Here is a 23,275-nt window from a genome sequence, read left to right as displayed (position 1 = left end):
TGAGGGAAGTCAGAACAGGAACTCAAGTGGGACCTTGAGGGCAGGCCTCCTTCTTATGCCACACATGTACCACTCAGAACCAGGGAGCTCATTTACAGGCAAGGGAGCACCACAGAAACCATGGAAGAATGCTGCTCGCCGGCAAACCCATTCTTAGTTAGCTTCCTATAAAGCCCAGGACTACCTGATGCCAGGAATGGTGCTGCCAACAGTGTTATGGGCCTTCCCACATCAAGTAACAATCAGGGCAGTCACCCACTTTATGCCCACATGTCAAACTGATCTGAGTGATCTTTCAACTGAGACGCCATTCTCAGGTGACTTCAGGCTGTGCTGAGTTGACAGTCACAGCTGCCTAGAACACTTACAGGCTCCAGTTTTCTTGACTCTTGTTAAAAGAGGGAAAAGGCAATAGGAAAAACCAAAAATGATCCCTGAATTTTCTGAGTCTAGAGTTTGGATTTGGACACTAGAGGAGGAACAGGCAGAGTCGTTCTGTGGAGTCAAAAGTCCCTTCTTAGACGCATTCATTGTGAGATGTCCCATTGGCATCCAAGTGCAGTGGGAATGTCTGCTGCTGCCTAGAGTCCGAAATAAGGGCAGAAGAAATATGCATTTCTGGGCCATCATAAAATCAATGAGTGTTCTACAAACTGTTAGGTATGACCTATTACTAGCCATGAAATCAATATATTAGGCTATAACTGGTATTTTTATTTTAAGTGAAAGAGAATATAAATTTATCAGAATATATCTAACTATGAAAAAGTAAATCCTTTTTCATAGAACATTGTGTACATGTTTGTGCACACCTGTGCATACATGTAAATGTATATGTATAGGAATGTGTTATGTACTCCTCATTAAGGACCAACATCACAACTCTTCACACATGTCGTTTAGAGCCCTGAGGATGACTAAGGTTATTACGGACAAAATAAAATGAAGGAAGAAGGGGCCAGAACAGAAACCTCAGGGGCCTATCACCCTGCAAGGTCAAGCTGAGCAGAAGGAGCCAGCAACAGCAAAATAGGTTGAAAAAGGAAGAGGAAGAGGAAAACTAAAACTGTATTTCAGAATCCAAGAGTAAAGACATGTCCACGGCAGTTGTGGCGTCAGGAAGTAGAGACACATGAGGGTGTAGTGCTGCCTGTGGCGTAGGTGGTCTCTTGAGCACATGGAAAACCTCCTACACTGCACTGGGGTTCTCAGAAGACAGTCAGCCTAGAGTGAGTAATGAGGGCTAGGGAGTTGGAGGTTGGGACAAGCCATAGGAACTCTGTCATAAAAAAGAAGAGACGAAAGAAAGATGAGCAGAGCATGTGAAGTCGTGGGAGGGGAGGTCTTCTTCTTTCTTATTAGGTGGGGACATCTTGAAAGCTGATGGGTATGACTTAGAAGACAGGGAATCTGGTATTTGGTATTTAGAGAATTGAGAGAAGCCAGAGTCAGAGTTTGCTGCTGGCTGAAGTGCTCTGAGAAAGTGGAGTTCTCACAGGGGAGGAAGATCGGCCTGTGGGGATCTCTGTAAACTATGTAGAAAATAGCCTAGGTCATTGTTTTTTCTCCGGAACATAAAATACTCAAACATGCATATTTTTATGTGCATGTGTTTTTAGATGTATGTGGGTCATGTGTATAGGTGTAAGTGTGTACCTGAATATGTATGCATGTATAAATGTATGCCAGTGTTTATCTTTATGTATCATTCCTTAGGTGATATCCACCTTGGGTTTTGAGACAAGATCTCACCGGAGGCTAGAGCTTTCTGATAAGGATAGGACAGCCTGCCACCAAGTCATAGAAATCCCTCTCTCTGCCTCCCCAGTGCTGGCACCACAAGCATATACCACGCTGTCTGGCATTTTAGAGGTGTGCTTAAGATCAAACGAGTCCTTATGGTTGCAAGGCAAGCACTGGACTGACTAAGCTATCACCCCAGCCTCCATTTTCTACTCAATTTAATTGTCCTATTAGTAATATTTATCATAAGCCTTTTGTCATTTAACCCATTCTTGGTCCCATTGAAGAATGAGGATATTTTTTGTGCACAATTATGGAATGTGAAGAGTGAAAACATTCTAACCTAGTTAATAAAGTCAAGACCAGTAGGTGAATTTTACTGGAGTGACATGTGTTCTGTCTGCACGCTGTAGATTTGGATGAAAGGTGAGTCAGGGAGATGACTGGGGAGCCTGTTGTGGTGACCGCGAAGCAAGTGCAGAATCTCTAATGTTGCACTGTTGACACAGGAACCTGGAATTCTTTCCTGGAAGTCTACACCTATGTTGTACATGGTTAACTGCACCCCTGGTTAGATGTCAGCGGTATGCCTGCCTGACAACACTGTCAGACATCCCTTAGATAATAAATGATTAGAACTGCTGAACTGAAGCTTTGAAGTCTAGGGAAGGACTTGGAGCTGGGAACAGGTGGTTCGTGAACAGTAGACGGCTCATCTGCTTTTTAGCAATCTCTGAAGAATTATTTTAACCTTTGAATACATTTAGCTTAATTTAATATCAGTTCCAGGTTGCCATGGGCCTGTCATATCATCTCCTTATATATGGCTTCACTCTTGCATATTACCTGTCTATGGGCTGTGGTCTGCAGGCAGCCCAAGACAGCACGCATGAAGACACTGATAGGGAAGGGGCATTGGATAGATGTGGTACATGGATGCATAGAGACCAGCTATGGACTACTACCTAGTATTTCTTAGTACAGCGTCATCATCTCAAAAGCCCAAGGAGCGGCAGTGTTGTTGTTCTTCCTGTTGTTGTTTCTTCATTAATATAATTTGTTTTCACAGAAACTAAATACTCATGGACTTTTTCTCCCATAGGTTTTTCCCTCTACTTAGTTCTAGGTGAAGATAGACTGTTACCATAACTTTAGATGTTCTCTCTTATATAAAAAAGTGTATAGTGTAGACGAAAAGGAAAAACATAATGGTAGTCCCTTCCTCCTCATTAAAGGAAGAAGGTACCTTCCTGTTCTTGCTTTTGAACACTCTCAAAGCTATTATGTGTAATTCTAAGTTTTTTCAAATCCTATTTTAATGATGGTTCTTAAACGCTTTAACCTTCCTTGTAACCTACCACCCACCAGAAGTAGTGGAAAAGAAAGGAATGGGGGTGGGGCTGTTTAGAAAGGTTCTTTGGAGCAACTCCCATCTGTGTTGTCTGGAAATGGCAGTTCAGTTCAGAGGTTAGCAGGCAGCATCAGCTCGGTTCACTCTCAGACACCCCACAGATACACCAGCAATCCAGAGGCAGGTTAGCAACAGAGGTGACACGACCTAGCAGAGACAGCCAGGCCTCAGGTTGGGCTTGAGTCAGCAGTAGAGACCAATAGGAACACCAGGAGAAGTTCTTGGCTGTGCCTCTGTCTTGGAAGCAAAGATCAGTGAAACAGTGAGACCGGCACGCATTGCACAGCTAGCTGTACCTGCAAGCCATACTCTGTCTCTGTAGAGTCCCATTTATACCCTCCAAACATTGCGTGTCCTCCACGTGCCTCGCCTCAGCACAGGTCTTGCCTCAGCATATGCATTCAATCAGCCAGAATCCCCAGAGTCCTGACAAATGGAACTCAACTACGCAGTGTAAGGTGGACCAATACATGCTTGTTGTTAGCAAAGATTCCTCCATCACGTGTCCTTTCACATGCTTGCTTTAGCAGAACATCCTTTCTCCTGTGTCTGCTTCAGTGAAACATTCCTTTATACGTCTCTTTAGTCTTTCACCTGTATCCACTTCAGGAAAACACTCCTTCCCCATGATGGGGTGTTTGCACCAGCAAAACACTATCCAACAAAACTGACTCTCCAAAGAACTCTGTAAGTTTCTACTCCAATTATGTGAGACAGTTTGCCCCGTGGGATACTCTTTTTATCTTTATTCCTTCAGGGTAAACCACACAATCGCTAGCGCCAGGTTGCATTAACATTTTGCCAGAAAGAAGGTCTATGTGGGTCTGTACCAGGTCCTCTGCGTCTATGTGATTGCTTCCAGTTTGGTGTTTTTATGGGATTCCTGAGCATGTGAAGGTATGGGTCTCTTTCTTGTGCCTTTTCTTGGGCTATTTTCCTTCTGTCTGTCTGTCTGTCTGTCTGTCTATTTTGTTAAATCTTGATGTGTCAGGTTTTGTTTTATCTTACTCTGTTTTATTATAGTATCCCTTAGAAGCCTGTTTTTCTTTTCCTGTGGGAGACAGAAGCACTGTGGACCCAGATTGGGGGGGGGGGGGAAGGAACTGGGAGGAATAGATGGAGGGGAGACCATAATCAGGATATGTAATATGAGAAAAATATCTGTTTTCAATAAATGAGAAGAGCAGAGGTTCTAAACGGCGGGGAGGGGGTGGAGTTGCTGAAAGGATTCCTGAGTCTTCTATTATCCCTGACAGGTGCAAACGTGGTCTCCAACTTGAATGTTGCTGAGTATTTGTTTATAATCATGCTCAGATATTAATCACAGCCCCTATGTATGAGCGTAAGTCTTTAGGATTCTTATTAGTAGGGTTAGAATTCTTATTTAGTATCTTCAAAAATAGCAATGTCTCCTCACAAAGTGAGAGCTTCCTCCGGCAACAACAAATGTGCCTTTTTTTTGTGCCAAGTTGTTACCAAGGTTTGTTTTCAATTTCTCATTAAATTTTAGTGTGTTTCATGATTTCCTTATTGTTTTTCTTTCCTCTTGCCACATATAAAAAATGCTACTCTAATTGACCCAGCACACTTCAGAACCAAGCTAATCTCTATGGATGCTGACATGTGAAGTCTAGTGTGTTTACTCACGTCTGTCTTCATACTGTCGCATGCCTACTTCAGTTCCAGAACGCTTGCCGCCGCTTTACCTCAGCTGTAAATGGTTCTATTGTATTCCTTTTGTCATCTCCATCTTTGCAGAAAGATTGTTCAGAGGATCCTGTGTTCAGTCACAGCTTAGCAGCTGCTAGAAAGTTGCATTAGAGCGCAAAAAAAGGCTCTGCAGTGAGGGAAACCCCATCATTTCCCTGTGTCAGTGATCAGCTGGCCTCATGGAACACCCAGGTTTTTAATTAGGCTTTTAGTTGGTCGCTCGGTATGGTCATCAATCCTGGCATGATTAACCCTGTAAAAGCTATGTTTAAAAAGACTTTACTATAGTTGGCATGAACGCTAGTCAGTTTTTGAAAAATCATTTGGAGATAGTTAGAAGTAAGTCTGTTGTCTTGTAGACATTTTTGTTGTTGTTTCTAAATTTAAAACTGTATTATCTAGTGACTTTTGCAGTATATACCACCTACCAAAGTGACAGGTGACTGCATTAAAAATAGCAACACCACCCATGAATTAATAAAATTCTGTGTTTGTGGAATTAGTCTGCTCTGGTAAAGCAACTTTGACTTAGCATTCTGGTAAAGCAAGGTGAAGGAGGGGAAAGACAAGTTTCTAGTGAGCCATTGATGCTGTAAGGCTTCCCATCCCCCAGTTATAACAATGAGTGTCTGCAGATGTGAGGATCTCCTGTGTCCTCAAGGACAGAGTTGGTTGTGGGAGCCATGTTCTGAATCCCTTTGATAACCATTTGTGTTCGCTTGTTGCAGTTTCTGTGTTCTACTCTTTAAAATGCAAATGATATCAATTTCTCTATCATCTGTTATTGTTGTTGAACTCAGGCAGAAGATACATTATTTCTTACTCTCTCCTTTGTTTTCTCTTGTAACTCCTCAGTAATAGAATATTGGTTTGACCAGTTGTGACAGCCTCTTGTGACAGCTGCCACTAGCTGGCGGTGTAAACCCAGCCTAGGCCAGCCTTAGGAAGTGTTTTTGAATTTCCATGTTGTTATCTGAAATCTGGGTAGAAGGACACCCTCTTATGTTGTAACCAAGATGGATTGTCACACTCTCAGCCCACTGGTGCACTGAAGGTGGAAGGTTCTGCCTTTATAGCCCTTGCTTTGTCTGGATGATGCTTGCAAAGAGGGAGAAGGTGACACTCATGGAGATGTGCTGTCACTCTGGACTTTTGGCTTAGTTGTCTGCAAGGTGATTGACATGTTCTTTTGGCTGCAGTGAAAAGAGGAAAATCAACATGGAATGGCAACCTTCCTGGTGAAGTCTCCTGTGAGATAGCTCAGGGCCTTTGGCCTCCTTTTTAAATCGTTCTAAAGACATTCTCAGTTTGCAAAGTAAGGAACTGGCAACTTAAGTTTAGTTGCTCAATTCTGTTTTACAAAAATGTGCTTTTTTGTGAAATCTACACTCCAGAGAGTCCCGTGGGGAAGAAGCCCTCAGGAAGATGAGGACAGGACAGGAGTGTGCAGGGATGACCAAGGCCATTCCTCCCATGACTGTTGCTTCCAGGGACTCTTAATTTAAGGGGAGGCAGAGTCCTGGGCCATGGTTACATTTCTCTTTTGTACACCACCCTTTACTTACTATGACATTTATTGATAAAACCCTTTCATGTAGTTCTGCCCTCTTAAAGTTGGTAGGGTGACCCAGAGCTTGTCAAATCTAAAAGCAAAAGGGAAACCAAGAGTGAGCTGTACACACTCAGTGTGCTTGAGGATTTCCAAAATACCCAGGGGTGGTGTTTTTGCCTTTGTTTTTGTTGTTGTTGTTTTGTATTTGGTTGGTTGATCTTTGTTTTGTTTTAAAAGAATAAAAAGTCACGGAAACTTTTTGACAGCCTTTAAAATTGTTTCCGAGTGCTTGCTGGCATTAAATTCTCCCATCCACATTAACTTTTAGCCTGATTTGCCAGGAAAAACAACAGGAAACAGCTAAATTCAGACAGGAGGAGAAGCAAGGGGGGCTCGGCCCTCGTCAGCCACAGTGAGCAGTGGCTTGTGCTTCGGGGGCCAGCACAGATGTCGCTTCCATCAAACTTCCTCTTCCCTGCCACGCACATACTGCCCCCTTCTATAGCGTCTTCCTGGCTAACATATTCCATTCAGTGGCCTCACCGGTCCTGGATCTTTCCTGCATCTTAAATATACTTGACCTATAAAAGTTCTTGGTAATGAGGCTCCCCTGGGGTGGGACTGCATCTGTTAGAGTGTGTGGACTGAAGCTGACTCCTCCATTCTACCTGTAAGTAAATCCAGTCAGTTTAGTAAGTGTTGACTGGCTGGACAAAGTGTAAGCTCCTCTCCCAAACCTAGAGGCTGGTTTCTATTCTCTAGAAATTGACAGAGCCAAGGAAATACTTCGTTTTCCCTCAGTAATTCACTTAACTGTTTCATCGAGAAGATTTTGAAGACATTTAATATCTCCATGGGACACAAATGGGCTTCACAGAATAGATACATCCTTTGCTCTCTGAAAAGCCTGACTCCTGTATAAGTGGCTTTTTCAGGTCTGACTTGCAGACTCTTTGGGTAATACAGTGCCATGGACTCTGTTGTGGAATTGTCTTGCTGTTATTAACCACAACCTGTGCTATATGAAACTTCTTAAAGCTAGATTTGGTGTGTGTGTGTGTGGGGGGGGGTGTATCATTGGTTGAATTAAGCAGTCTTATAATAAAGTCAAATGAAATCATCACATCCATACAGAAGACATCAGAAATTTGCCTTCCTATTTAAAAAAAAAAAAAAAAAAATGCTTAATGACAAAAGAGAAACTGGCTCCTTCCTCAGGCTGTTAGGCCCTTTCTGGAGATGCATGGCTTTGCCTGCAGAAAACAGCTGCCAATCTTCCCCTTAGTGCATGTGTGGCAGTGAAAGGGAGCTATTTGGAGCCTTGTAACCCCTGTTGTAATGGTTTCATAAGCAAAGCTAAGAAGGTCTCTCCCATCTCGGACTGAAAGAAAAATCCCGGAGAACATATGCATTTCCTGGGGCTGGTAGCTTGTAGTAGGGTTTGAGCTCTGAGAAGCATGCTTGTTGTCATGGGAAGTCAGGACACAAGGTGGCACAGTGGAACCTTGTTGTATGCCTCCGGAGTAAAGCAGCTAGAGTTGAGCTGTGCCTGGCGGCACACCAGTAAATCCTGCAGCAGAGCAAGGATCCAGGGTTGTTACTTAGCTACTGCAGCATCGCTGGTGATAACGTGAAGGGTCAGGTTGCCCCTCCCAGTTACCTCATCAGCATTACCTGGAGCCCTTGAGATAAGATATAAGCTCACTCTATAAGGTCTGCATATTTATATATTCGTTGAAACAAAAATCTACTGAACTGAAGTCGAGATATGGTCCAGAAAGCTCAGCATAGACAGGTAAGGTGGACCAGAGACAATTAAGTGTGTACACAACAGTAACAAACAGAGATGGGGGCAAATACACTTATTTTAGGAAGTGTCAGTGTATCTGGCAACGAGCTGGACTTTGTAAATCAATTATGATAAAAGATGTCACTTCATATCTGTTGGGGGCCTCAATCAATCCTGAGCTCCCTGTGTAAAGAAGGAGAGAAGTTGCACATGCATATAGCTTCGGCCTTATAATTCCATGATGAGGGAGCAGCCAGTGAAAATATCCAGGGAGAAGCAAAGCATTCAGAAGTGAATGGCGGCCAGACTAGAGCATATGGACAAGGCAAATCAAGTGAAACTTAGATGGACCAAAGGCAGCTCAGATGAAGGAGGGCATGGTGGGATGCAGGGAAGAGCGTGAGATTCACTGAAATGATGCTGGGAAGCCACAGCAACATGTAGCCAAGAGACCACGGCGTTGGGTCTGCACTGCACATCTCTGGCCTCCGTGTGTATAAGAAAGGGCATGCACAGTAAAGCTGAGGGTCGAGTGATGAGACCTTTGTGGTCATTAGGAAGTCAGTGACAATGGAGATGGAGCTTCTCAGATAGAGGCAGACATGGTGACAGAGATAAAGAAAGTCCCAGAAGCCACTGCTTCTTCAGGATTTGGGTGTCTTGTAAAGATAAAATTCAGACTATTCCACTAGATAGCTTTCTTCATCCCCTGCCTTACTTAAACTGCTAAAAATAAGCAACTGGGCCAAGAATCAACCTTAGAGTCAGCAGTGTTGGAGGAAAGGGTCCTGGTGTGGATTTTACAACCCAGAAGCTCAGTACCAATTACAGTGACAACTTTCCCGTGGAGGCCAGTAGTGACCTTAAAATAGGGACACACACACAGCATCCTGTTTTTGGAGAAGGAATCCATACTGAGTTTTCCCTCAGTACACTGTTTTGAGCTATTGTTCCATAACCCCCTCCCCACTTCCTAATACTATTAAAAGCCAAAGTTGGAAATTCAAGGGGACTTCTGTAGAGTTTCTAGGCCACCACAATCCCCCCCCCCCCCCATCCCAGCAGTTTCTCCATGAGGGAGCAGTTAGGAGGAGAAGGAGGAGTTAACAAGGCCAGTTATGAAAGTAGAAGTTGAGACTTGAGACTCAGGGATTTCAGGGAATGTTAAACAAGGTGGCAATCCTTTTAGAGTGAGGTAAGACTCCCTCCCGCCCCCCAAAGAGTATAAGTACAAATATCCTCAACTCACACTGCAGATCACTGTAAGAACTGCCTCGATTCTATCTTGAAATAGTACATCTTACTAAGGTATTCCCTGGAGAAGGATTGGCCCTGTGCTACCTCATGACAGAACAGACTTTTTAAAGTGACAGTTCTTTTGCTTTTCCTTTATGAAGGCAAGGTGCTATAATTCCCCCTATCTCTGACTCATTACCTCTTTTCTCTACACCCCATTAAAGAGAAATCCTTTTATTGTTGTACTGTCAGAAAACATTTGCAAAGCAGATAAAACTATTACTAGTACTGTTTCCACCTATTAGGGGTGGGCTGTGTAGCTTTAGACCTGCTTCTCTGCCCCCAGTCAGAAACAGAGCTGACTGTATTTTCGGAATGCACAGCTTTTAGTGGACAGTGATACTTAGAGTGATAACTTGGAGACAAGTTAAGAAATAGCTGTACAAAGAGTCCACCTGAAGAAGAGAACCATCTTCCTAAATTCAAATCATGAATGTGGATCTGACATAGATAAGTCTAACAAACCGACGTGTTGCTTGTGGGTGGTAAGGCCATATTCTGAGAGCTAGGTGAAAATTTTTCTGTAAATTTATTTTATACTGCATGGACAACTATAGTTTTCATCCCTTCTTTGTGGTTTCCTCAATTACTTACCTGACTGTGGGGCATTAGGCCATGTTGTTTAACACTTAGTATGACCATTTTCTAATCTGCAAAGTAAAGAGACTATTAGGAGTTTCTCAGAGGGCTATTGTAAAGAATAGTGCACCAGTTCTTTTGCATATAGGTCTCATTTTAAAAGTATACATGTGTATTAGAATTAAAAAGAGAAGGCAGATTTTCTATTCTTCGAGGTATAAGTATACTTCCTATGTGTATTGGGTTTTGTTTGATTTTTCTCCCCCAATTTTCTTGCGTGGTAGACAAGTCCTCCACTGTTGAGCTACAGCCCCAGCCCATACTTCATATATTTTTGCATGAACTGTAGGAACATCTTTCCATTTTAGTGACTTTTCCCCCTTAGGTAACTGTTTACTTCTGAGGAATTGCTTGAATGCCGTTCATCTATCCTACCTTGGTCTTTCAGCAAGCAGCCCATGGTATTAATGACTTCAAGTCTCTCTGTGTCTGTGTCAGTTCAAGGCTTCTGACTTACAGGGGAAAGCTCTGTAACTGTTAGAAATCACCAGCCTCTCAGGCCATTTATTTCTTCTAGGGACATATTTATAAGGCCATATGTACTGTATAATTGAAGCCAACTTCTTTATAGCTGTTAAAACCTGTAAAACTACATTCTTAATCTTCTTTGCAAGATGCCAGGTAACAAAGCTGAGAACTCCTTACTCTAGACCTCTGAATTACAACAGTGATGCTATTTCATAGTGACCATTATTGGCTTCCTAAGAAAAGAATCTCTTCATCTTTCTGGAGCCAATGGGTCTGGTCCTCATTCTTGGCAGCTGATACTGTGTTTACATTGAAAAATTACTCTGCAGAGTTGATGATGGTTTTTGGCTAGAGGAAAGAGAAAAAAATTCAAACAGTGGAAAGTAGAATAATTTTTTATTTTGTTTCATGGATTTAATATTGTGATGTATTGTGTTTGTCGGATGTTTCGGTGGAAATGTACCTGGCTCCAGCTTTGCTGTGAGACTATGTTGACACACTTATTTAGCCTGAAACAACCTCAAAAGTCATGATCCTTATTCAGTCAGTCATCAGTCATTGTATGTTGTTCTCAACTTGTCCCCTGCCCCATGGTGAAACTCTGACTGTCCTTCACTTTCAACTTATCCTTTCTGCTCCTTCCTCCCTAATGGAGTAGATTCCTTTCCTCTGTTCTTTCTCTGTGTGATAGGGTTTCCTTCTATTATGGTAATTCATACTCTTTACTCTATTACTTTGGGTTTGTGAACACACAGTGAACCTCTCCAGGGCAAAACTCATACCCCAAGTTCCTGGATCTCCCCAGTCATGTTCTGCTCAGCATCTGGCTGAGCTCAGTAAATCTGGGATGAATGAACAACCTCATGCCAGATCCCTTCTTATGATTCAAGTCTTAGCCCAAACACTGACTCTCCCATTGACCACTTTATTGACCACACAGTTTAAAGTAGCTGTTCTCACGCCCAGCCTCTTTCTCACTCACACTCTTCATTGTCATCAAAGCAGAAACTTCTCTCAGGAATTAGGTATTATAGTGTTGATCCTCTCCACAGACTGAGTGCTATAAAACCAAGACTTCAGCCTCTTCAGTCTTGCTCGCTGCTTTATACCATGTTAACTCCTGACACATAGTAGGGCTTCCATGCAATATTTTTAGCCACGTGAGTGCACCTGTCCTGTATTCCTTCTGGCCTGAGCCCTTCCTGGCACTTACATTTTATCTGCATCAAAACAGTGGAAATTAGTGGTCTCATTCACATCTATTATACTGTGTTCCCTTTATCTATTCTCTAGCATGCAAAATGAACAAAACAGCTAGTTAGTAAGTAATACTGTTCATGCCTTGTTAAAAAGTATTGGTTTTCAGATTATCATCATTTCTGCTTGAATGGACAAACCTTATTCTCAGCCCCTTGTGGCACCCCTTGGATATCAGCAGCTCAGTGGTCTTTCTTTCAGTTCATCCCCATACAAGTTGATATACTACCTAGTAGGCACAGTATTCACAAGAAGCATCTTGCTTGTAAACATTAGTGTTGTGGCATGTTCTCCAATGTCCAGTTTCTTCCCTCACAATCATTTTCTAGATATTTCCTTCAAGACAGTTCAAGAAAAAGGAGATGTGTCCAATGGCATGTAGAATAGTGATGTAGAGTTTTTCAAAATGCTTAAAGAAAACCAAAGTGTTTGTAATGGGCAGCCATGTCTGGAGACCCAGTGGAAGGAGAATGGGAGCCATGCTGAAGACAGTGCCCACCAGTGATGATGTACGTTTCTATTATTTGTTAGATCCTCGTTGTGTGTCACAGTGACTGCAGAGTTCACCCTTTCAACACCCTTTGCCCATTTTTTTCCTTCACTCCGTTAGTCAGAGAGGATTGCTTGACACCTCATTTCCTTTAATCCTAGAGGACACTGTGTCCAGAGAAGCCTTCTGTCCAGGCAACTGAAGATTCACTCATTGCCAGGGTGAAATGAAGGTTTTTTTAGCTTCCCTGATAGCTGATCTTAGAACTTCACTGTTTCATTTTGTCCTTAGGGCAAGGACAAATGTTTATCTAGACAAAACTATGTCAGCCTGGCATGGTAGCCAACTGTATATTTCTTTGTTTTTATTCGATATTTTATTTATTTACATTTCACATGTTATCCCCTGTCCCCATATCCCCCCCCCATTAATCCCTCATCCCATCCCTCCTTCTTTTTTGCTTTTATACCGTTTAAATTACATGCAAGTATTAAGGTCAATTCTAGATTGAGGAACAGCTGTATTGAGGAACAGCTTCTAATGTTCAAAAGTTGAAATAGTTCAAAGCAAGCCTGGGATATGTATTAAGACCTTGTCTAAAAAAAAAAAAATAAAAACAGAACAAAAACAAGGGCTGATAATATAGCTCAGCTGGTACAGCACCGGTCTGGCGCTCGTGAAACCCTGGGTTCAGTCCTCTTAGAACAAGGAGGGGAAAGTGATGGATCTGCATTCATTCTCGGGGAAAGAAGTGACTCTTGTAAGCTACAGAAGCCAATGATGTCCCTAGCAGTTGGTCTCAAATATGCTGTGTTTGTCTTGCTTTAAAGGGCAGTGCAGATTTTTGTTTATTGCAGTCCCCATGTTGTATATGTGTGTTCATAATGAAAGCTTTCCTTGTTGCAGGAGATAGTACTATGGGTAGTAAAGGCACCTGGAATCCCAGGAGCCAAAGAAAATGGTGTTTCTGTGTCTGAGTTCCTTATTTCCCAAATCTTTTATATTGCTACTTTTTCCAATAAGTTATTTGTGCCCAGCCATCATATAATTCCTTTGAAAATACACTCTTCTATTTAATAATGGGAGAGTTGTTTGGGCAGCAAATTACTACGTAATGGGGGAGAGAGCACTCCCAGTTGTGTTAATGGGCAAGTCTACTCACTAGCAGAGCATGTGCCTTTTGTCGTCTCTGCTGGGAAGTTTAGAAATCCAAGTCCCAGGATTTTCTCACTGCAGAGATCACACTAAGGCTCACACCTTGAGCATACGCCTCCCTGTAAAAGTTTGTTGGGTTTTCTTAGAAGTAGCATTTGCTGCCGCTTGGGTGATAGGAGCAGATGGTACCATCCATAAATGCCCTTTTTCTCCCTCTCTGGGAAACCTTCGTATCTTGAGTGGACCATATGAGCCCATTAAGGCAGGTGCTGTCTGTGCCCCTATTTCTCACAAGTGATATTTACCATGGTTGACAGAACACAACCCTCCTTCCTGCTGCCACAGTATGCACAAAGAATGAATTTCCCTAGGCAAAACCAGGGCCATGCCAGGAAGGAGGATAACATTCCCTCCTGGAGTCTTCTCAGCTCATGGTGGTCTGGATAAAAGCTGTGTTTACATGATTTCTAGAGCTGGGAGAATGTATCCTAAAAGTGACCCTTTGACTGCATTTGAGGGCTTTTCCCAGCTGCTTTCTGAATCGTTTTTGCTAAAATAAATTATAAATTGTAGTAAGGAAGTTTGTTCCAGCATTCATATTTATTAGATTTTAAGATGTAATGATCATATGGGCCTAAAACAAATCTTTGGTCCCCCCCCCCTGCTCCTCCATTTTAAAGCAGCCAAATGGAGTGTCTTGATTTTGACTACTTAAATATTAATTTGTGGTCATAACCCATTTTTGGCTCCTGTCAAAAGGTGTGGCTTTTAAAATGAAAGTTTCAGCAATTCACTAGGAGAGAAAAACAAAGCCCTTCCTACAAAGAGGTTCTTATTTGTTGCCAAATACAATTTATCTGAGGTAAGCTGAGACCTAGAACATAATTAGGCAGCTTTCCTAGAGGAAACACACAAACATGCTTTAGTTGGTTGTTGTTAGCTCTGTTTCTTTAATGCTGGTTGATATTGTGTTGTATAGTAGAAGGTCTATTAACTAATTAATTTTATTTTAAAATTGCTATCTTACTACCTTAGTGAGATCAGAATTCTAAGTAGTGATGAATAATGTCCTTATTATCAGTTTGGGAACATTCACAGAAGGCAAAACTGTGTGTCTGTGTTTGCCACCTCTCCCCTGCTACATGTCTGCATGCTGTCCACACTCAGTGTTATGTTTTGGAAGCAGTCACACTGTTACCTGTAGAGAGAGCTCCTTCCTTTTAACCCATGTGGAATGCTTTGTGGGTTGGTTACCCTACAGACTATGTAGAAGTTCTGATGGTTTCCAGTTTTCCTGTATATCAGAATGCTACAGTGTGTGTCTTTGTGGAGGCACCGTAGGGAATATGGGATTGTTCCTCTGTGGCAGAGAATGAAAACACCCATTACCCTACAATGATGATCTTAAGAGACAGTGACTGCCCAGATCTGAGTCTGACAAAGCCACTTGGAGACTCTACAAGAAGTTTTGTGGAGGTGGGTCAGTGCGATACTGATTAAATGAGTTTAATAAAAATTGACAGTAGTGAAACTTGCCTTATTCCATTGTGTATTAATTAAGAGAAAATGTGAACACAATGTGGAACAGTAGTTTGAAGCATATGCAGTGAGTGACTCATTAATGTAATTTGATAAAGATCCGTTAAGGATAGCCTATTGACCAATAAAAGCGCCCAATTCTTTTAAATTAAAGCCATATAAAAATTGTTCCACTCAGTCTGAAATCTGTAAGTAAATCCTTACCTAAATCTTTATATGTTAATTAACTCAGCAAAAATGAATTTTTTTTACCCTGATTGAAATCAGCTAATCCTAATCACTTTTTCATAGATGATGCCAGTTAGCCAAGGAAGGTGAAAGAACATGATGTTGGAATCCGACCAGGACAGAACTCTCAAAGATTCTGTGTTATTTAATTGCCTTCATCTTAAAAGGGAGCCTTGCTACTTCCATTCATTAGTGCAGACACTGAGTTGCAAAAGACTCCAAAGTGACTTACAGGCTTTGCCTCACTTGCAACAGTAACACTCTTTCTGCTCTGCCACAATTTTTTAAAATTATGTTCCTGGGGTGACTCTTACCTTGGCATCAGAAACATTAAGAAACTGTATTAGTGCTGGGGGGTCTCTGCTCCCCTTAGGTGGGTAGGGGGCACTGGGATTGCATTTTTTTAATGAGGTCTTACAGGAGAGCTACTCTGTCAGATTTTGTGAGATGAGGAGCATTGCCAGAGAGTGCCCCCAACTTCTTTGAGGACCAGTGACTCTTGCCATGCCTCCCCAGCACTGTGTGCTGTAGCACTGCTCATCTGAGCGGCTCCCTCCTTCAAGCTTCCACTGCTTCCTGTTCTTTTCGCTGATTTAGCATGGCTTTAGAACTGACAAGTGACTTCCCGGGGAGTTGAAATCATCAGGCTACATCAGGATCGCTTTTCAGTCTGCGGAGACATCCCATCCCAAATGTAGCTTTGGCATTTGTGCTGGTGAAATCTACATCTTGTGGTCAAACCCCTGCTTAGAGGAGAAAAAAAACAAAAACAAAAAAAACAAGAGGTGGCAGTTGGAGAAAAGATGACTTTTCAAACACCAGTGTGCGCTTGTTTTCCTTTCTCACCCGCTTCCCCACACTTGTCTGGTGACAGGGACCCCATTAGCCTGCCTCTGATTGCTACTCACTTTCCTAGAAGTGGTGAGATCACTGGTTCCTTCCTGCTCTAGCCCTCCCCCTGAGGACAGGGTCTGAGGACAGCCCACCAGGTTCAGCCACCACCTTTGTCTCCTTTGCCTTTCTCCCTCACTGCCTTTTCTTCTCGGCTTTGTGAAATTTCCCTCCTTTCTTCCAAATGGCATGCTTACCTCTCCAGAGCCTAGTCCAAACCCAAGTCGTTTCCAGAAGCCACGTTAGGCGGCTGCTTAGATGACTGACAGATACCAAGATGAGTGCTGATGAGCCGAGGGTCCTAGACCAACTTGAACTCGAGCTCCGATTTTATCCTCCTCTGCTGGCGAACGAACATTCATCTTTGTGTTGAGGCTGAGCTCATCCGAGCTAAAGAAGGCATTTCTTTGCCTGAAATACATAGGGGGAAAAAAGACAGAAAGGTGGGGGGAAATAAATTTAACCATGCTGTCCTTTAAAACTAAATATATACCCTTTTCTCTGTCCTGATTGGTCCATTTCCGTTGACAAGTGGATCGTGAGGAAAGGGAATATCCTGAACTTAATTGTAAGTTAAGTCTCCCTTAATCCAGAAGAGCATTTGAGATTCTGTCCAAGTGTTCAATTTCCCAGGCCGCTGAGGTCTGTGAATTTCTTTTCCCAGCCTCCAGGCTGCTGCAGTACAAGTCAGCATAGCTAATGCAGATAGATCTCCTGCCTCTCGCTCTCCTCCTCCCTCGCCTTTGATTCGATATGAACAGCCTGGTAACTCCGATGCTGGGGAGAAATCTGACATAACTCTGCAGATGATTAGGTGGCCATGAAACACCTGGGGATTGTTCTTTAAGAAAAGGTAACATTTATATGCTAATGATGTCTTCCCCCTACCCCCTTTGTTGCCTTTTTTTTTCCCCTAGGGCTACCAGTTCCCAAGAAGAGTCCAAAGTCGGTAAGGACTTGTCATTTACTTGGTGTTTGGCAGGGGAGGGGGAAGCGGGGAGACCCCATCGGGAGGAAGGTAAGCTGCCTGCCGGGGTTCACCTGACTAAATGTGCTTTTAGAGTGGATGTGGACTCCAGGAGCTTAGGCTCGTTTTATTAAGTTCTGGGTATGTTTGATATAGATGGTATTTGGATTTGTCTTTTAACTATGTAGAGATGTAGAAGCAGGATGCAAAAGCCATGAGGATTAAAATAATGCAGTGTGGCTTCTCGACACAGATGCTCGCAACTCCTTTGAATGGGCGAGTTTCTGAGCTGTTTCAACTTGATACAAATGCTATTGTTTCCTTTGGGGGAGGAAGAGAGAGAAAAGGCTCCACCTGCTTGCTCACTGGCTTCTCAACTGGTGTTCGCAGGGCAGCGGTTCACATGGCTACCGGCTCTCTCCAAGCTTTCTTATGCACTCGATAGTGAATTATTATTCACAAAACCAAAAGCCCGTGGGTTTAGAGGAGAATTGCTATGCCTGTATATGTCCATGCCTTCAGATAACAGTGTTCACTGCCCAGCACTAAGAGTAAGACATCTCCTTACCAGGGAAATGTCCTTTGTTGTTTTTCTAGCTTTAGCGGCATTATGCTGCAGGTATGGGATTCTTTACAAGAAAAAAAAAAAAATCAATGTTTTGCTGTCCTTTCTAATCTGGTTTCCTTGAAGATGCATTACCTACTTGGCATGCTGGTTAATAGCCTAGAGGCTATGGAGTTTTGCTTGGTTGTATGAGCTTTTACTCCCAGGGCACTAACCACAAATTAAAATGCTACTTAAAAACTCAAAATTTGTGACTTGAATGCCTGTGAAATTGAACTAGGTGGCAGAGGCTTCTCGAGTCATTAATATTAGGATGAAGAAGGGGGCTTCCTTGTAACTCAGAATATTTGAGAATGGGGGAAGTGAGTGGCTTTGTGCCATCCGGAGGGAGGACCTTGAAAACTTTGCAGCTTCAAGTGCTGCAGCTGAATTCTTTCCACCTGTCTGCAAACATGGCCGCACCAGGCAGAAGTTTATTAAGGAGTTGAGAGGAAGGGGCTGCATGCGGTCTGAAACCCAACTCCCTAGTTCTGCAAAGAGAAAAACCTGCGGTAATTGGGGTGCCTCTGGTGGCACAGCACCGTGGCAATTGGAACACTGACGTTGGGTCTGCTTCCCGTGTCAGTTTGTGTTAATGTCCATGCAGGAAAGCACAGAGATGCATGTGTGCATGTGTTTATCGCTGTCCCTGGGTCATTGTCAGAAACCCACTCAGCCTTCAGACAAATCAAATGCAGCTGGAAGATTTGTCTCCTGAGCTTGAGTTAGTGTGAGCTTACCTTTTTCTCCCCACCATGGCCATTCTGTGCTGATGCATGGGCCTGTTTTACACACCCCACATGCTGTGCAATCCTGACAGGGAGCTTTGCACTAATAGCAATATTTCAGGTAGCGAGGTGTTCTCTGCTGTTTGCCCCTGTGCAGAAGAGGTTTTGTAATGTTTGTCTATTATCTTCCCTAAAGTATTTCAAAATTACCTGGCTAGCACCTCGTATCAAGCATGTACAGGGCACATGTTCATGAAGTCAGTTAAGAGAATTCTCTGGCAGTTTATTTCTGTAGTTACCATGTCATTAGTGAGCAACAAGCCAATTACTTGGGTTGCATTCCTAGGAAAAAGCTCTCTTAACTGCTCTGCCTCCAGTCTGCTGGCTCCTAATTACCACAAGCTAAGAGGGTGGTGCTGCTGGATTTAAGAGCAGGGTCCCAGCTTGGGGCTTGTCCTCACCTGGGTCCTGCTCCAGGCCAGGGATGGCAGCTTGCATGGCATGCTGGCACGATGGCAGCTGCTGCACGTGATTAAGGGACTCTATCGGCCAAGGGCTGCTGTTGGCAGGAGAGCATTGCAAACATCTGTGATCAGTGGGGGCTTGTACAGGTGGATGGAAAGCTGTTTGCCTTTTCCCAGTTTGAATTTGGATGGTGTCCTGCCAGTGGGCCAGATGATGATGGGATGTTTTCAGTGAGGTTGGAGGGAATCCACAGGGATGCTGAGTGTCCAGGTGCTGGTTGAGCCACTCAGGTGGTGACTGATAGTGTTGGTTCTGCAGGTTGCATAGTTAAAGGTACAGCACTTGTACCTGGGATTCCACCCCAGCTCTGTGACTAGAATCTGTACCAGGTCCACACTATTGGCTGCTTGCTGAGGTTCTGACACTCTTGGCTTCCCCGATGATGGACAGGGTCCCTTTATTCCCATACTTTTTCTTTCTTTTTTAATGTTTTCAATAATTAGGCAGTTGAGATTTTATTAGAGCAGAAGGGTTTAGAATTTTAATGTTGTTTCACCTCCTGGATTGTCCCTACAGCTTACTCTGAATAAGTAATTTAACTTACTAGATTTAGTTTAAATGCTGTTTGTGGTTTTTGTGTACTCTTGCGGGAAATTGGTGGTATCTTAATAACATTTTATTAATTCAATACCTGGATTTCTACGTCATAGATTTTTCAACCACATGACAGAAAAAAAAAAAAAAGGCACATTTGCTGTGGGATTTTAGACTTCTCTGGAAAACTTGCATCGTAACCCAACGTAATCATTCTGACTAGAAACTTTAACTGACAGTTTAAATTGCATGCAGAGATCTTGTGAGTGTAGGGATTTCTAAATTCTAAATTGCACAGGAAACATTGTAAGTCAGATCCACCTGTATTCCTGCTGGGTCACGTGCCTCGGTCTCCATTCTCCCTTTGTTAACCTGTCCATTTCTTTACCTGCTCACCAGTCTTATGCCCATCCATACATTTCTCTTCTGCTTACTCAGCCGTTTATCCATCCTTTCATCCAGCACATGTAATACTGAGGACCACTAACTATGGAACTTGGAATGAGACAAATCGGAAATACGAATGTTTAATGACTGTCTTCTAGGAGATAATTGGGCGGGTATTCAGGAACCAAGAGAAAATATCCCTGCCTCCTAGCAACTGGAGGGTGAAATAGATACCACTGCATAGACAGGCCTGTCTAGACCCTCTCCTTGTGGGGATTAAAGTCTGGTGAGCATATACTTGGAGAGTGAAGGAGGACTGAGTGCACACATCATGCTTGTCATGCAGCTGTCAGTCCCAATGCCCGAAGTCGAGTGGTAGAATGAAGTGTGGTTGACCTGAAATTGTTTGGAACCCCCTAGCAGACTGGGGGTTCCAACCCCACAGTTTTAAGCCCACAGTTTTAAGATGATGTCTTCAAGATAGCAATAGAAAGCTTCACTCCATCATTTTCCATTCCTTTTATTTGTAAGAGATGCTGAAGGAAATTTCTGGAAGGAGTCACTAAGACATGTGAGGGGGACACAAGACCTCTTAGGTGACAGACACACTGGTGACGCCTGCCTGCGTCACCCTCTCTGACATGCTGTACCTCTCACACTGCACTCCTAGGCTTCACAATCCCAAAGCCACCCCATGATCACATCATGGCTTCTACAGGTCACGAGAAGCAGTGAGGATGGGGAGAAGAGGTAGATGAGGGAAGAATAGATGACTTCGAAGTGTCTTGTGGCCTCCCGCCTCAGTGACCAGCCCATGGGAGCCTCTATAAGTATAGACTCTCCATTTTGCCAGTTTTCTTATATTTTATGTGACTCAGATTTTCTGCTTCTGTCCAGCCAGTGTTCTGTCCCTTCACCTGTCTGTGAGACAGAATTTGACTCAGAGGCAAGAGATACAGGGAAGAGGCAGAGGGGAGAAGAAGCTGGTGCTTTGGCCATCCTCACACCTCTGATGACCTTGGCCTCATACCTCAGCAGCACTTGGATCTGCTACTGTTGTCCATGTAATCACTGCAGTGGCCTTGGGTCTTGGCAGATACATCAACTGTAAATAATTTGGCTTTAAAATGGATCAATTTGTCATCTTTAAGCCACATGAATTCTTTCCATCATCTAAGCTCCTAAGTGCTGTCTGTATTCATTTGTTCTTCCGAGCAAATATTTTCAGTTTACTTTATAAGAACCTTCATTTCTAAATCATTCTGTGAAATACTGATGAGGTAAAATTTTTCCCCATTTCCATTTATACAAACCACTGTGCCTTCCCAATTTCCCTGACCTGACAGTAAGTAGTGTGGGAGAATCATTCATTTTAGAGAGATAGGTACAATTTCATTCTAAAAGGTTTTGTGATACAAGTTCATGGCCAAGGACTCTTAAGGAGATTTTAAAATTAAGCCCATTTTGTACTTCCAACTTGGCGGAGATTTGAGAGTGAGGAATGAAATTCTCAGTTCAGAAATATCAGCCCAGTGGCATTAGCATGGGTAACTTGTCTGGTGCATAGCACCCACCCCGACCATGAACTCAAGCTGGACTGTTCTTGGGGACAGTGCAGTGTTTCCAAGCTGGGGGCTTGCTGCTTTGTTTCTAAGATGTCTTATTCTCACTCCTATCTCCCCTTGGACCTGTCAGCATTTCGTCTCCTCCATCATACCTCTGCCCCAGTAGAAGGTACCTCAGTGCAGAGTAACAGTGAACTTCACACTAGCCCATCTGCTTCTCCCCAGGAGCCTGACCAAACTTCCCAGAAATGCATTAACTCTAATATATTCCCATTTTAAGTGCATAAATGGATTCTTCCTCTAAAGTTAAGAACGAAGCCAGTCCTTACAGTGTCACACAAGGCGCCTGTATTACCTGGCCTCCAAGTGCATGTCCAGCTCCCTCATTCAGTTGCTATTCATTCTACAGAGTCCAAGCTCATTTTTTATGTGAGGACTTAGCACAAGCTGGGTCCATTGCCAAAATACTCTTCCATACACCCATCCCTAAAATCCACTATCCAACCGACATTGCGGTACATTGTTTTTAAATATATTCTGAATGCTTGATTCATTGAATTTCCATCTGCACACATACATTTATGCTCAGATATAAATTCCAGGCAATTAATAAATCTTTTTATTTATCTGTTGTTTTTCTTATTGTCTGGCACAGTGTAGATTATTATTCATTTGTATTTGTTGGTCGAGCGAATAAATATGTTGCAGGTGGTCACTGCAGGCAGGCCTTGTCTGATACCCTGTTAATGCACTAAGTGTTTCTCTTCATTCATGCACAGGCTCCCTTTAACAGGACTAAAGCTACAGCCTTTAGCTGCTTGTGTTTGAGCAAGTACCTCACTTAGAAGAATGAGCTGAAGGTAGCACACAACTATAACCCCAGTACTCCAGAGGCAGGAGAATCCAGAGTTTGTGCTTAGCCTGGGCTACATAGTAAAACGTCCTTACACACACACACACACACACACACACACACACACATACACACACACGTGCGCCAAATGATTTTAATTTGAGAGCTTTATATAAATGCTATTTATCCCTTAACCAGTTTGGGGCTCTAATAAAGGATGCCATTGAAAATGGAACACATTTTGAAATTTTGCACATACACACAACAGAGTACAACTCCAAAAACCCTGAGATTTTCATTATAGAATGCATCTTTAAATTGAGGAGAGGGATCAGTTTTAAAGCTGAACATAAAAGCAGGGCTAAATCTTACCAAGGTGCAAATCCAGAAAGCTTCCAGATTACTGGGCCATAGTCCTCCAGTATGTCACCAAGTCAAGCCAGTGAGTGATAGTTCTGTGGTATAGTTTTTGAAGCACATTCTCCAAAATTTTGGAAATTCCCCTCACTGGTATTTTCCAACTGAGAGGCCACATTGGATGACATTAAAGGGACTCCGGCACAGTTTGACCAAGATGCAGCTTTGCCTCTCATTTTGTTTTAAATCAGACTTCAGTGAGGTGAGAAAGGCCATTATAATGTGAAAGGTGGCTAAAAGTGTTTTCTGGAGACTTCATCTGCATTCTCCCTTTGTGGCCAAGCAAACTCTAGTTAAACCGGAGGCTAGCCCCTCAGTGTCACCACAGGCAGAGTATGAGATAAATGTCCTAGGTCCTTAGAAACCCATTTGAGCAACATGTATGACTCTGTACACAGCTCCTTTCATCAGGGTGAGAAATTCTTGACAGAAACAGCTTAAAGAGAAAAACATTCATTTTGGCTCCTGAGCTCAGGGGGGAGTCAGTCAGAATAAGGAGGCCTAACTGCGGGATCAGCTTAATCTCT

At 43.0% G+C, this 23,275-nt stretch overlaps 1 protein-coding gene across 5 annotated transcripts in view; it reads left to right on the top strand.

The window, feature by feature from the left end:
• Positions 1–23,275, top strand: part of Magi1 (membrane associated guanylate kinase, WW and PDZ domain containing 1) — a 593,004-nt gene that overhangs the window by 533,966 nt on the left and 35,763 nt on the right. For all 5 annotated transcript variants that reach the window (XM_076940144.1, XM_076940143.1, XM_034511326.2 and 2 more), the window contains exon 13: positions 17,086–17,117. In XM_076940144.1, coding sequence (XP_076796259.1) covers positions 17,086–17,117 — 32 coding nt within the window. The remainder of the gene's footprint in view (positions 1–17,085; positions 17,118–23,275) is intronic.

Source organism: Arvicanthis niloticus, chromosome 9, assembly GCF_011762505.2.
Source record: "Arvicanthis niloticus isolate mArvNil1 chromosome 9, mArvNil1.pat.X, whole genome shotgun sequence".
NCBI lineage: Eukaryota > Metazoa > Chordata > Mammalia > Rodentia > Muridae > Arvicanthis > Arvicanthis niloticus.
The sequence above is the reverse complement of the archived record's forward strand: the minus strand, read 5'-3'. Positions and strand labels throughout refer to the sequence as shown.